This window comes from Sorex araneus, chromosome 5 (assembly GCF_027595985.1).
Source record: "Sorex araneus isolate mSorAra2 chromosome 5, mSorAra2.pri, whole genome shotgun sequence".
Lineage (NCBI taxonomy): Eukaryota > Metazoa > Chordata > Mammalia > Eulipotyphla > Soricidae > Sorex > Sorex araneus.
This window is the reverse complement of record NC_073306.1, coordinates 155,894,063-155,909,033: the sequence shown is the minus strand read 5'-3', so window position 1 is coordinate 155,909,033 and position 14,971 is coordinate 155,894,063. Positions and strand designations below refer to the sequence as shown.

General features: G+C 39.0%; 1 protein-coding gene across 4 annotated transcripts in view; it reads left to right on the top strand.

Annotated features, from left to right (window-relative positions):
* KCNIP4 (potassium voltage-gated channel interacting protein 4) overlaps positions 1-14,971 on the top strand; it is a 540,146-nt gene that overhangs the window by 507,974 nt on the left and 17,201 nt on the right. For all 4 annotated transcript variants that reach the window (XM_004616544.2, XM_004616543.2, XM_055139126.1 and 1 more), the window contains exon 4: positions 6,412-6,482. In XM_004616544.2, coding sequence (XP_004616601.1) covers positions 6,412-6,482 — 71 coding nt within the window. The remainder of the gene's footprint in view (positions 1-6,411; positions 6,483-14,971) is intronic.

The following is a 14,971-nucleotide window of genomic DNA, read 5'->3' as shown; positions in this document are numbered from 1 at the left end:
TGTCATTTCTCTGTTCAAAAAATTGCATCTCATCAATCATTACCAGTATTACCTACAAGATGTGGTCATCTTGTAGGTAATACTTATCCACTCTCCACCTTGATTCTTGATGTTCCAATCACACCAGCATTATAGTTATTCCACCAAAGTCTCAGTTATACTGCTGCCTCTGGGGTTTTGAACATGCTCTTCACTCTATTTGAAATTGCCCCGATACATTTGGATATTACACCACCTTTCTTCCTTTCTTCAGGCAGGTTCATCTTCCTAAACTAGAATTCCTTATATATCCCCTTTGCCCTTGCAAATCCTTAAGTTTCTCATAGCATTCAAGACAAACTACTAACATATCATTTGCCTGTGTTTTATTTGCTGCTTATTATTTATTTCCTCACTAAAGTGTCATCCCTAAGAGAAGAGAGGTTTCTGTCTGGTTTATTCACTAATGTATACATAGGTCCTGGAACAGTGATTGACGGGTAGTATTTGGTAAATACAACATAAATGAGAACACCCATGCATGAATCAATGGTGACTTTAACATTGCGATGTAGTAATCACTGCAAAAGGCACTTTGGGAATATCAAAATTAATTATTACATTTCTAGTATCCCCAAAAAAATAGATTCTCTTTAAGTTTTCAATCCATTTGGGTTTTGAAATTTCAGTGAATTAAAGAAAATTTCACAGATGGGTTCTCAAATTTGGGAACTTCTATTAAAGATGATCTTTTAAGACACAAAACAAGGGGCTTGAATGATAGTGCAGTGGAGAGGGCATTTGCCTTGCACGTGGTCAACCAGGGTTTGATCCCCGGCATCCCAATGGTCCCCCTTGCATGTCAGGAGTAGTTCCTGAGTGCTAGCCAGTAGTAAACCCTGAGGATTGCCAGATGTGACCCAAAAAGACAAATTTTTTAAAAAAGACACAAAACAGAATTCTGAGAAAACACAAGGTGACCCATTATTACATGTACTTGGATATATCATGGACGAATATGTCCCCACTGCCCAATACATTAATAACTGTCCACATACAGGTCACTGGTCATAATACTTGACACCAGGAATTCAATGAGACCATTGCTACGTAAATGAACAATTTGGAACATTATTCGGTTATTTTATATATTTCCAAATCATCTTATAACTATGGGGTTTTAAAATAAAAATAACATTTACTAGATTTCTAAATCCTGCCAATATATCCTGTGATACATGACATCTTCAAATTAGTCTTTAATTATCTAAAATTAAAGGTGCAACAGGCTGCAAGTTGGGTATAGTTCTACCTTTTAAAAAAATGAATCTTTATTAGAAAAATAACATTTGGTACTGAAGAACATTTTCCTTAAGCACAATCCTTTACAAAGGATTCTTGTTAGAAAACTCCAAAGGGATTTGAGGGAAAAATCATTTTTGTTCTCTGAAAAATTCTTGGATTATTCATATTAATTGAATGCATAAATCTAAAAGTACCAAGCATTGCTGAAGGAAAGGAACTATTTTAACGAATGATGACTTGCAATTTTAAAAATTTATATCATGCATGCAAGCTATCTCTTGCAGTGCTGGTAGAAAAGGAAAATATCTCTAGGAAGAATCTTCCATAGTAGGCAAACTCATGTTATGGCTTTACACTTCAATGAAGTTGTTTTTTTTTTTTAAGGTTTATGGTCTGAAAGCAACAAGTTTCTTGCATTATGGCCAGTAACAATGATTGATTCATAAATCATAACATCACACCATTCCCTCCAGGAAAATGCATTGTCTTATCTACAGAACCCCATGCAGGGCTGTATTGTGACAAGTGCTTTTGTTTTCTCTACTGCTTAGCAAGATGCTTTACCAAGCACAACTTGTTTAGTGTTCCAGATGTCAGCACAAAAAGATTGAACAGAAGCTTCTTTGTTTATAGGGAATAAAGCATGCCTACCAAAGCCAAAAGAAATGGCTTGTTGATGCTGTTATCTGTATACTTACAGCAATACTGGGTTGCTGTTTTTTTTTTCACTCCACATGCAATCAGAATATGGGAGCTCTTAGCACACTAATAATTTTAAAAGCTCATGTAAGTTGCAGCTTCCTGGCTGGCTTGCTTGTATTGTAGGAAATTTGCAGTTACTTTGACTATACCAAGTATCTGATGTACAGTTATTAAAGTGGTAAATGAATAAACTAATCAGAAGTATTTAAATCAACAAATTTTGGTTGAGAAGCCACTGAATTTAAGCCATAGAGGGGCTAGGTCATGTTCTATGGACATAAATACATAAATTTGTAAAAAGAAAACAAAAATCTCTGTCCATTGAGTATTCTTATTCTTGGGCAATATTCTAAGAATTTTTGGATAATTTATAGAGAAGCTATTGGACAGAAACTACTATTCATGTATACAAATCTGCTTCCCCAGAGCATGGTCCCATGAATTTTACATCCAAATGCAGTAAGCTTTTGCTGGAATGTAAATGGGAACAGAAATTTGGGTAGGAAGAAAGAAATTATCCAGAGTGATTTCAATCTATGGATTTGGAACATGATAATCAAAATTATTAATTCTGATATCTTGAAATGTCTGATTTTATAGTTTTTAATAAAAGGAGTAGTTAGCATCCTCATTAGGGTTTGGAGATAATTGACTTAAGGATACTAGAGTATATCAAGAGTTCTGCACTGTTGATAAACTGCAACCACCAAGGTGTAAGGTTCCAGTAGCTTTTTTCTTCTCTGGTTAGTCTGCTATAAAATGAGGAACAATATTAGTTATATACCACCTATGAAATGTAACACAAAGTATCCTCAGCTTTCTTTCTAGTCTAACATCCTTTATTTTTAAAGTTGTTATAGGAATGTCTTGAAGTCATACTTCTCTACCCATAACTAGCTGCATGATCTTGGAAAAGTCACTTAAAATACTGGCATCTTTCTTTCTACCTTTTTAATACACATAGATAAATAGATGAAAAATATCTAAAATCCCAATTTATTCTAAGAATCCATAAATCACATCCATAACTATACATTTTCTACCTGTAATTTTCAACTCCACAAGTTAATTTATCAGCAACAGAGCAATCTGATATTCTTTTTTTTTTTTTTTTTTTTTGCTTTTTGGGTCACACCTGGCAATGCAAAGGGTTACTCCTGGCTTTGCACTCCGGAATTACCCCTGGTCATGCTCAGGGGACCATATGGGATGCTGGGATTCGAACCCGGGTCGGCCGCGTGCAAGGCAAACGCCCTACCCACTGTGCTATCTCTCCAGCCCCCAATCTGATATTCTTAACTCAGACACTTTTCTTGATGCAGAACAAAGCAGAGCACGAATCACACTGGAGAGAAGAGAAGCATTAAATCTTTTGAGTCCTAACTATACTAAAATCTAAAATCCAGAAACTGGCCATGAATTTAGCAAATTTAGCAAATAGTTATCGAATATTTAAGGAGAATACAGTTGGAAAAAAAAATCAGACCTAGAAACTAACTTTTGTAGATGGTTTTCCCTTTCCTTGTAGTATCTAGTTTTGTGCCCACAAGACTTTTCCAGTGTCTCAGATCCTTCTTTTCACCCAATTAAAACTAGCCCATAACATGACTCTGCTCCTTTACAAATGTTTTCTATCTCTAAATGCCTTCCAGAATAAACTCCATCAGAATACTCAGTGTGCATTTTATGATGTAATTTTACTAATCTTCATTGAACTTGAAGTTCCATTGAATCATAATCCACTCAGTTATAAAATAGAGATCTCATTAAATACAGGAACTTTGTGAAAATGTGTATATATGTTTGAAAATGATCCTCTTTTTTTAGTATGATTGGAATAAAAGTAACTTATATGTGAATAAAAAATGGTTAATATTTATTGATTTTTAATATAATCATTGGACTATTATTAACCCTCTTCATCTTTTCATTATGATGCAATGAACACTCTAAGATCAGAAGAAACTGAGTCACAAAGGGGCTAAACAACTTGCTCTACATTATTTAATCAATATTTGGAAGAGGTGAAATTCAAATTTGGGTGGTCTGATTCTATTACACCAGTAATGACTGCTCTCGGGAAGGTCTAAGTTAGGAAACTGGCTTGACTTCAAAAAAAAAAAAAATAAGAAGGGGGCCAGATATGTTTAATGGAAGAAGATATAATATGTACTATAGTACTATATAAGCACAAGTTTTAATAGTATATGTCCTTCCTGTCCCACATTAAAGCTTGAGTAACCCTATTTGAGTAGTATATTATATTATGTGCTTACTTTATCTTAGGTTTGGAGTATTTGTTTGGTTGGTAATTTTTTTTTGAGTTTTAAATAAATGCTAACATTGCTTATTCTGGGACTTCATAGTGAAGTTCTTCTTGCTAAGGTAGAGAAATTTACCCTGACTATATAAATAAGGTAACAAGAGACCTGCTTAATGAAGCTCATTATAAAATTAGCAAGATCTCTTCTTTTTGTTTTTGACTCAAAATACATTTAACATTACCACCTGTCAACTTTTATCTCCAAAGAACATTAAAGAGTTCAAGAAATCTGGGGAAAAGTACCACTGAGAGCAAAACAACTTTGCAGATAAAAATAGATAGCCAGGTCTTAATTACCCTATGCTGGAACTTTCTAGAAGTCTGTGAACACCTCTTGCAATTAAACCCCGGTGTGATTCGAAAGAAATTTACCCACAGCCCATGATGCAAGGTGGGCATTTACTCTTCTCATAACTATTTTAAATGTTATTTAGAACCAATTATGTTACCTGTTTAGTTTATTGAGAATGGCATCAATAACTCATGTATTTAAAATTGGATCCTGATAATGTATCAAAGGTAAGAGGTGAAAGGAAATGTCACTACTTTTGTGGAAACTGATTATATAATCATCTCAGGGAATGTGTGGCATTTAATAGCAGTGGCCAATGGGGTGAAGAACTCAGGACAAGGTAATGGCCATGAGCAATTAGGACTTGGGACAAGTTTACATGACCTCTGATCCCTCATTTGAAGAGGTCAATTTCTCCCTCTTGCTACTCTAACTTAGTTTTTTGACTGTCTTTAAAGAGTGATTCATAATAGGTGAACCAAGGTCTCCTTAAATCCCAATAAAAATAAAGGTTAAAACTTATAAAATAGACATAGATAAGATTTTACACAAAAGATAAAAAAGACTAGAACCAATAGGCAAAAAGGTTACTTTTTTAATATAAAAAGGTTAAGATAAAAGGCTAAAACCCCTGAGACGAAACATTTAAAATAATCGGGTAAATTTGATCAAGGGCAAGTACAGAAGAGCACTTAAAAATGAAAACAGTGTATTAGGAAAATGAAACAATAAGAAAGAATCTGTAATTTTAATATCAAAAGGCAGGAAGCTGAGAGATTAAGGCAACACAGGAGAAGCAGAAGAGGAAGTAAGGAGAAAATACAGGGTAAAGACCCTGCAGGAAGCAAAGCCTGGAATAGGATCAGGTTTCAGAGTGCTCAAATGGCCAGTGTCATGGGAAGGCTTTGGGAACAGAGCTGGGTCTGGAATGTTTAGCATCACAGAGCCCGTCAGGTCAAGGACAGCCTGGGGGCCTGAGCGATAGCACAGCGGGTAGGGCGTTTGCCTTGCATGCGGCCGACCCGGGTTCGATCCCTGGCATCCCATATGGTCCCCCAAGCACCACCAGGAGTAATTCCTGAGTGCAGAGCCAGGAGTAACCCCTGAGCATCGCTGGGTGAGACCCAAAAAAAGCAAAAAAAAAAAAAAAAAAAAAAGGACAGCCTGGCTGATCAGGGATCCCCAGTGCAGAGAATTGGTGACCTTTAGGACCAAACAAGTTTCCTTGGAACTTAGCCACAGACCCTGACCAGACCCCCGCCTTCCCTCCTTTATCAGTCAGCATCACTGGCTTTGGTCTCTCTTTACTGTTCAGAAACACAAATTATTTAGGTCGCCCTACTTTTTACCATCTACATGACTTAGGGCAAATTTCTTTATCTCTCTGAGCTTTCATACCTGAGTTGTAAAATTATTGAACTATCAACACACTACTCATAGCAATTCATCCTTGTCTAATTATTAGTAGTGTTTTTTATTCCGTTTCTACAGAGTCTCCAACAATCATGAAACAATCCCCACAGCCCTCTCAGTCTCCACACACACTTTGTTGTCATTTGTGACAGTAACATTTCTGCAGCAGTACCCCAGAGGTCAAGAGCATTTCAACAGAGATGCAGGAGAATGTAGGAGAATGTCTCTCATCAATGGTCTTTGTGTTGGTAACTCATTCCTGTGAATCTGACATTTAAAATCACCTACACAAAGAAGGAGGCTTCTGGAAAGGGAGCACAAGTTAAAGGAAATATAATAAAAGTTTCTGAAAAGGATATGGAAAAAATTAACGATCATTTGCTTCCCAACATTTCAGACTCTACAACATATGCACATTTTCTGTTCAACGCTTTTGATACAGACCACAACGGAGCTGTGAGTTTTGAGGTAAGTCCTTGTTGTTTTTAAAAATATTGCTTGACTTTAGACCCACTGAAAGGAATTGAAACTTTTAGTGGGAAATTTTGATTTAGTGGTTTTGTAGGTTTTAAATTTTAGCCCTTTTAAAAATATTTCATTCTTATTGTCAAGGGAATACCGACATAGTATCTTTCCTCACAATTTTTAGGTGCACAAAGAATTATTATTGAATGTTGATGCAACACTGTATAACATCTTTTTTTTTTCCTTTTTGGGTCACACCTGGTGACACACAGGGGTACTCCTGGCTCTGCACTCAGGAATTACTCCAGGAGGTGCTCAGGGTGTTGGGTCCGGAGCCGCAAGAAGCAGAGACGGGCCAGTCTTGCAAGACAAAAGTTTATTCAGACCAACATGCTGGGGCTGCACCCCTAGTAGATGCAGCAATTTGTGCTAGCTAGGGCAGCCTTTTTATAGGGCTTGAGTCCTCTGGGTCAGTCACGTTTGTCACGTAGCCTCGTCCAGAGCCACTATCTTAGAATTCGTGTGTCCGAAGACATTCTTTCAATCTCCTTGTCCTGCATCAGGAGTCTATCTGGGCTCTGCATCAGGGGCGGAGTCGCTACCTGGGGTTTGTCCGGAGTTACTATCTGCTGGGCCGGAGTCACCATCTGCTGGGCCGGAGTCACTATCTGCTAGGCCTTGGGAATGGAGTCACTATCTGGGCTCCTTGTTTTCAGCAACTCCTTCTGTGAGCGGGTCCCTATCTGTTAGGCACATTGAATTCCAACCCAACCGACAGGCAGATGTCAGGATGTAAGTGACAGGATCCAGGCATAGTACATTGTAATATACAGTTTGGGGGCATAAGCATGGTTACAGAAGCAGAACAAAGCGAGGTTACAAAGGTCAAGAGTAGGCTTTAACCCAGTATAATTTCTTTCAACTTAACAAGGGGATGATATAGGATGCTGGGAATGGAACCTGGGTTGGCCACATGCAAGGCAAATGCCCTACCCGTTGTGCTATCACTCCAGCCCCAACATCTCTAGAATATATTCATTTTGACTGAAACTATATTGGTTTCCATATTGGTAGCCTCCCATTTTACCTTCCAATCCAAGGTCCGACAACTCCCCTCTTAGCCTGTCATTCCAAATGTCTATGTCTGCCCATGTAAATGTAATCATGCAGCTTTTGTCAGTCTATGAAAGCTAAAGAGTCTAATATCCTGAAGGTTTATTTGTGTTTTCTAATAGTGCAAATTGTTGTTGTTGTTGTTGTTTTGGGGGGCTTGTTTGGGGCCACACCTGGCTGTGCTCAGGGCTTTATTCCTGGTGGGGTCAGGATACCATACGGTATGCCAGGGATTGTACCCTTCACTGTCTCTCCAGCCCCTTATCATGGTAATCCTTTATTGTTTAATCCTTTATTGTTAATGTGATCTATCACATTGATTTATTTTCATATGTTGAGCCATATTTGTATCCAAAAAATAAATTCCACTTTTGAGGCCAGAACAACAGTACAGCTGGTAGGGCGCTTGCCTTGCATATAGCCAACCTTGGTTGATTTCTGGCAACTCCTACGGTTCCCTGAGCCCTGCCAGGAGTAATTCTTGAATGCAGAGCCAGGAATAAGCCATGAACACTGCCAGATGTGGCCCAAAAGCAAATAACAGAAACAGGGAAAAAAAGATGAATTTCTCTTCTTCATGGTAGATAATCCTTTAAATGTGCTTACAAATACTTTTTTGAGAATTTTTGCTGGCATATTTATCTGGAATGTCCAGTTTCCTTTTCTTGAGATAAATTTTTATCTGCCTTTCATAGCAGGGTAATGAACTCACACATTTGTTTGGAAGTATTTTTTCCTCTTTAAAATTTTGGAGCATTTAGAAAGACTGTGTTAGGTTGTTTTTTTTTTTTAAATTATCATTATTTGGCAGAATTAACCAATGAAAGTAATTTAGTCCTGGATTTTTCTTGCTGCAGTTTCTGATTCAATATCCAGATCACAAATATGTCTATACTTCTTATTTATTCACATTACAGTCTGTAAGCTCTAAATTTCTAAAAATGAATCAATTTTTCTAGGTTATCCAGTATATTGATAGGAAATTACTTCTAGATGCCTCTCACAAGTTTTCTTTCTTTTTCCTATGGCATCAATTATAATGTCCTCTCTTTTACTACTGGCTTATGTTTTGTTTTAGTCTAGCTAAGGGTTTGTATTTAAAGTTTCAACACCAACTGTTCATTTCTTAAATTTTTCTAATACTTTTTCTATTTTCTGTTTCATCTAATTTGTTCTTAAATGGTTAATTCCTTCCACCAAGAGTTTAGGTTATTTTTCTACAAGATTTTACTTTGTGATCAGTTCCTTTTTCTTTTTTTTTTAAATATATTTGTTATTGTATGATTTTTTTTTATAATTTATTTATTTTTAATTAGAGAATCACCGTGAGGGTACAGTTACAGATTTATACACTTTTGTGCTTATACTTCCCTCATACAAAGTTCGGGAACCCATCCCTTCACCAGTGCCCATTCTCCACCACCCGTAAACCCAGTGTCCCTCCCACCCTCCCCACTCCCACCTCCCCCCCACCCCACCCTGCCACTGTGGCAAGGCATTCCCTTCTGTTCTCTCTCTCTAATTAGCTGTTGTGGTTTGCAATAAAGGTGTTGAGTGGCCGCTGTGCTCAGTCTCTAGCCCTCATTCAGCCCGCAACTCCCTTCCCCCACATGGCCTTCAACTACAATGTAGTTGGTGATCGCTTCTCTGAGTTGCCCTTTCCCCGGAACGTGAGGCCAGCCGCGAAGCCATGGGGTCAACCTCCTGGTACTTATTTCTACGGTTCTTGGGTATTAGTCTCCCACTCTGATATTCTATATACCATAGATGAGTGCAGTCTTTCTATGTCTGTCTCTCTCTTTCTGACTCATTTCACTCAGCATGAAACTTTTCATGCCCATCCACTTAACTACAAAATTCTTGACCTCCTTTTTTCTAACAGCTGCATAGTATTCCATTGTATAGATGTACCAAAGTTTCCTCAACCAGTCATCCGTTTTGGGGCATTCGGGTTTTTTCCAGATTCTGGCTATTGTAAACAGTGCTGCGATGAACATACATGTGCAGATGTTGTTTCGATTGTACTTTTTTGCCTCTCTGGGATATATTCCCAGCAGTGGTATTGCTGGGTCAAATGGGAGCTCAACCTCTAGTTTTCTGAGAATCGTCCATACTGTTTTCCAAAAGGGCTGAACTAGCCGGCATTCCCACCAGCAGTGTAGAAGGGTCCCTTTCTCCCCACATCCTCTCCAACAGCGGTTGCTTTTGTTCTTTTGGATGTGTGCCAGTCTCTGTGGTGTGAGGTGGTATCTCATGGTTGTTTTGATCTGCATCTCTCTGATGATTAGTGATGCAGAGCACTTTTTCATGTGCCTTTTGGCCATTCGTATTTCTTCCTTGGTAAAGTTTCTGTTCATTTCTTCGCCCCATTTTTTGATGGGGTTGGATGTTTTCTTCTTGTAGAGTTCAACCAGTGCTTTATATACCATTGATATCAACCCCTTATCTGATGGGTATTGTGTAAATATCCTTTCCCATTCTGTGGATAGTCTTTGGATTCTGGTCACTGTATCTCTTGCGGTGCAGAAGCTTTTTAGTTTAATGTAGTCCCATTTGTTTATCTCTGTTTTTACTAGATTGCTTAGTTCCGTGTCACCTTTGAAGATACCTTTATCTTCAATATCGTGGAGGGTTTCGCCGACCTTGTCTTCAATGTACCTTATGGTTTGTGGTCTAATGTTGAGGTGTTTAATCCATTTTGATCTGACTTTTGTGCATGGTGTCAGGTCAAGGTCTAAACCCATTTTTTTGCATGTGGTTGTCCAGTTGTGCCAGCACCATTTGTTAAAGAGGCTTTCCTTGCTCCACTTCACATCTCTTGCTCCCTTATCAAAGATTAGATGATCATACATTTGGGGTTGTGTGTAGGGATATTCCACCCTGTTCCATTGGTCTACGGCTCTGCCTTTGTTCCAGTACCATGCTGTTTTAATTGTTACTGCTTTGTAGTAAAGATTGAGGTTGGGGAGGGTGATGCCTCCCATCATCTTTTTCCCAAGAATTGTTTTAGCTATCCTTGGACGTTTGTTATTCCATATGAATTTTAGGATTGCTTGATCCATTTCTTTGAAGAATGTCATGGGTATACTTAAAGGGATCGCATTGAATCTGTATAATGCTTTAGGGAGTATTGCCATTTTGACAACATTGATTCTCCCTATCCACGAGCAGGGGATATGTTTCCATTTCCTCATGTCCTCTTTGATTTCATGGAGTAGCGTTTTGTAGTTTTCTTTGTAAAGGTCTTTTACTTCCTTGGTTAAGCTGATTCCGAGGTACTTGATTTTCTGGGGCATGATTGTGAATGGGATTGCTTTTTTCATGTCCCTTTCCTCTGCCTCATTGTTTGCATATATGAAGGCCATGGATTTTTGGGTATTGATTTTGTAGCCTGCAACTTTACTGTATAAGTCTATTGTTTCTAAGAGTTTCTTAGTAGAGGTTTTAGGCTTCTCTAGATATAGTATCATGTCGTCTGCAAATAGTGAGAGTTTGATTTCTTCCCTTCCTATCTGGATGCCCTTAATATCTTTTTCTTGTCTAATAGCTATCGCAAGTACTTCCAGTACTATATTGAAGAGGACTGGTGAGAGTGGGCATCCTTGTCTTGTGCCCGATCTCAGAGGAAAGGCCCTTAGTTTTTCCCCGTTGAGGATAATGCTTGCCGTAGGCTTGTGATAGATGGCTTCGACTATCTTGAGGAAAGTTCCTCCAAACCCCATTTTGGCGAGGGTTTTCATCATGAAAGGATGTTGGATCTTGTCAAATGCTTTCTCTGCATCTATTGATATGATCATATGGTTTTTGTCTTTACTTTTGTTGATATGCTGGATTATGTTGATTGATTTCCGAATGTTAAACCATTCTTGCATCCCTGGGATGAATCCCACTTGGTCGTGATGTATGATCTTTTTGATGAGTTGTTGGATCCTATTTGCTAGTATTTTGTTGAGGATCTTCGCATCGGTGTTCATCAGGGAAATTGGTCTGTAATTTTCTTTCTTAGTGGTGTCTTTGTTTGCTTTTGGTATTAGGGAGATATGTGCTTCATAGAAACTGTTTGGGAGAGTTCCTGTTTTTTCAATTTCCTGGAAAAGTTTGAGGAAAACAGGCAATAGGTCTTCTTTAAATGTTTGGAAGAATTCGCCAGTGAAACCATCTGGGCCTGGGCTTTTGTTTTTGGGGAGGTTTTTGATTACAGTTTCAATTTCCTTAACATTGATGGGTCTATTCAGGTATTCCAGGTCTTCTTTCTTCAGTGTTGGGAGATTGTAGGAATCAAGGAATCCATCCATTTCTTTTAGGTTCTCCTTTTTTGTGGCGTAAAGACCTTCAAAGTAGTCTCTAATGATCTTTTGAATCTCACTGGTTTCTGTTATGATGTCCCCCTTTTCATTTCTGATTCGATTTATTAGAGTTTTCTCTCTTTCTTTCTTTGTGAGTCTTGCTAGCGGTTTATCAATCTTATTTATTTTCTCAAAGAACCAACTCTTTGTTTCATTGATCTTTCGGATTGTTTTTTTGGTTTCGATGTCATTAATTTCTGCTCTAATTTTTATTATTTCTTTCCTTCGGTCTGGTTTGGAGTCCTTTTTCTGGTCCTTTTCTAAGGTCTTGAGTCGTGAAGTCAAGCTATCTATGTGGGTCCTTTCTTCCTTCCTGAGGAATGCTTGGAGAGCTATAAATTTTCCCCTTAACACGGCTTTAGCTGCGTCCCATAGGTTTTGGTAGCTCGTGTCTTCATTCTCGTTAGTTTCTAAGTATCTTTTGATTTCTTCCTTGATTTCCTTCCTGACCCACTCATTGGCCAACATTGAATTGTTTAGTTTCCAGGTGTTTGATTTGATTTTCCGTGTTTGTGAGTGGTTAGCTTCTATCTTCAGCGCATCGTGGTCTGAAAAAATGGTTGATACAATTTCTATTTTTCCGATTCTATTGAGGTATGTTCTGGGGCCCAGTACATGGTCTATTTTAGAAAATGTTCCGTGTGCACTGGAAAAGAATGTGTATTCTTTCTTTTTGGGTATTGTATGATTTTTGTACTAGAAATGTATGCTTGAACTTAGTCTCCAGTTTCTGGATAAGAGCTCAAAAAAAAGCTTAGTTTTAAAAAGATAAAAGCAATGAAAGAAACTTTTGCCATGTTAATTAGATGACTCTGAGATCTCACCTAAGAAACCAGTTGGTATCACTGTATCACTGTATCATTTATCACTGTCATCCCATTGCTCGATTTGCTCGGGTGGGCACCAGTAATGTCTTCATTGTGAGACTTGTTACTGTTTTTGACATATTGAATATGCCATGGGTAGCTTGCCAGGCTCTGCTGTGTGAGCAGGATACTCTCGGTAGCTTGCTGGGCTCTCCGAGAGAGATGGAGGAATCGAACCTGGGTCAGCCGCATGCTATCATTCCAGCCCAGTTGGTAGCCAGGAGAATCCAAGGGGAGAGTTGAGGGCTGGAACTCTTCACTCCTGCCCAATAGACCTCTGGGCTGGGAAATAGTCTGGGGGGTCTTATATCATCAGTAGTTTATGATTTAATCAACTGTGCCTCTGTAATGAAGTCTTTATGTAGACCCCAAAATGAAGATTTGGGGGAGCGTCCAGAGTTGATGTGCCTTGGAATATATGGGGAAAGTGATCTGATGGAGAAGACACAGAAATTTGGTACCCCCTTTCTATACCTTTCTTCTGCTTCCCCTTCCATAAAAAATCAGTATCTAGTAAGTCAAATATCTGATTCTGTGAGCTACCTAGCACAGTAGTGGAGCCAAATAACCTATAATCAAAGCACAAGTGAGATGTGAACTTGCTATTATAAGCTAAACTGGAGGGAGGTAGGAATCCTGTAAAATTAAACCCTTGGCCTGTGGGATCTAAGTCTACCTCTACATAGAGTGTGTTCAGACTGTTATATTGTGCAGCACCCAGCTGGTATTAGAGAACTGCTTGGTAATGCAAAGAAATCTCTATGTCTTTCTGTCTCTGTCTCTCTGTGTGTGTCTTCTATCTCTGTCTCTCTCTGACATGCACACAAACATAAACACACACACAGATACACACACATTGGGTGAATTTGGTTCAGAAAAATACATAATAGAAATAAGGTAAATTTGGGGGTACTTTGGGGGAGTTAGTTGAGAGTAACTCTTACAGCCAGAAATTTCATCGAGCACCATGATAAAGGAAAACAAATGATGGGCTTGGATCAATAAGAAAAGGCCACAGAGGGGCTCTGATGACGCAGATGCTGCTGGAGCCGAGACAGTGGGTTTCTGTTCCATCACAATTCCCAGAGTTGATATTCTCAAGAATGAAAATGAAGGTGCTTGGACTAAGAGTCAGAGAGCAGGAAAGTTTATTAGAAAGTAGGAGATAAAATAAAGGAACTCCCCAGGTGGGGAGCAATTGCATATAGGACTAAATTAAAAGTTTCGTGTAGGCTTTTGTAAAGGCCCTTTACATTTCTTATCAGTAGTCAAGTAAAACAGAGAACGTGGGGAATCAAAAGGGTGGTCGGGCTGGCTTGAGTCTTTCTGGCCATCTGCCTCTGGAGTTTAGTATTCTTAGTCACTGAGGTCAGAATTTTAGGATGGATGATTGTAACTCCCTGCTTATCAAAAAAAAAAAAAGCCCAGGAATTTGCGAGTAATCAGAAATGTAGGCTGGGCCAGTCAAAAAGAGGACTGCTCCCCGCAGCTGGCAAGGGTAAACTGAGTCTTCCTCTTTCCCTACCAGAGAAGCTTCCCCATCAACTTGCAAAGTCGGAAGGATAAGCAGGAGCTGATCAGAAAAATAACCCCATAATAACCGACAAGCATATAGCACAGTGGGTAGGGCATTTGCCTTGCATGCAGCCAACCCAGGTTTGATTCCTCCATCCCTCTCGGAGAGCCTGGCAAGCTAACAAGAGTATCTCGCCCACATGGCAGAGTCTGGCAAGCAACCCATGGCGTATTCGATATGCCAAAAAGAGTAACAAGTCTAACAATGGAGAGGTTACTGCCCACTCGAGCAAATCGATGAGCAATGGGATGACAGTGATATAGTGATACAGTGATGCTCTTGCAAATCACTGTTATGTTGGCATGAAGCTTCCCTGGGTGGCTTAGGCACAGTGAGGAGGAGAGGAAGGGGTAGCAGCGCCTCTAGAAGGAAACTTACCATTCACTGTCCCCACCTTGTCACCCAGGAAACTCCCGGGAGCCTTTAGGAAGAACTGCACGGCAGAGACAACACAGACCTCTCCAGGAAGGACTGAGGTCAGGGTAGCATCTTGGAAACAGTTAAGTCTAGATATTTTCCACCCATTCTTTAGTCCCAAATTCTTCCCCAAGTAGAAGTTAATGGGGCTTTCCCAGGGGAATAGAGCCATGA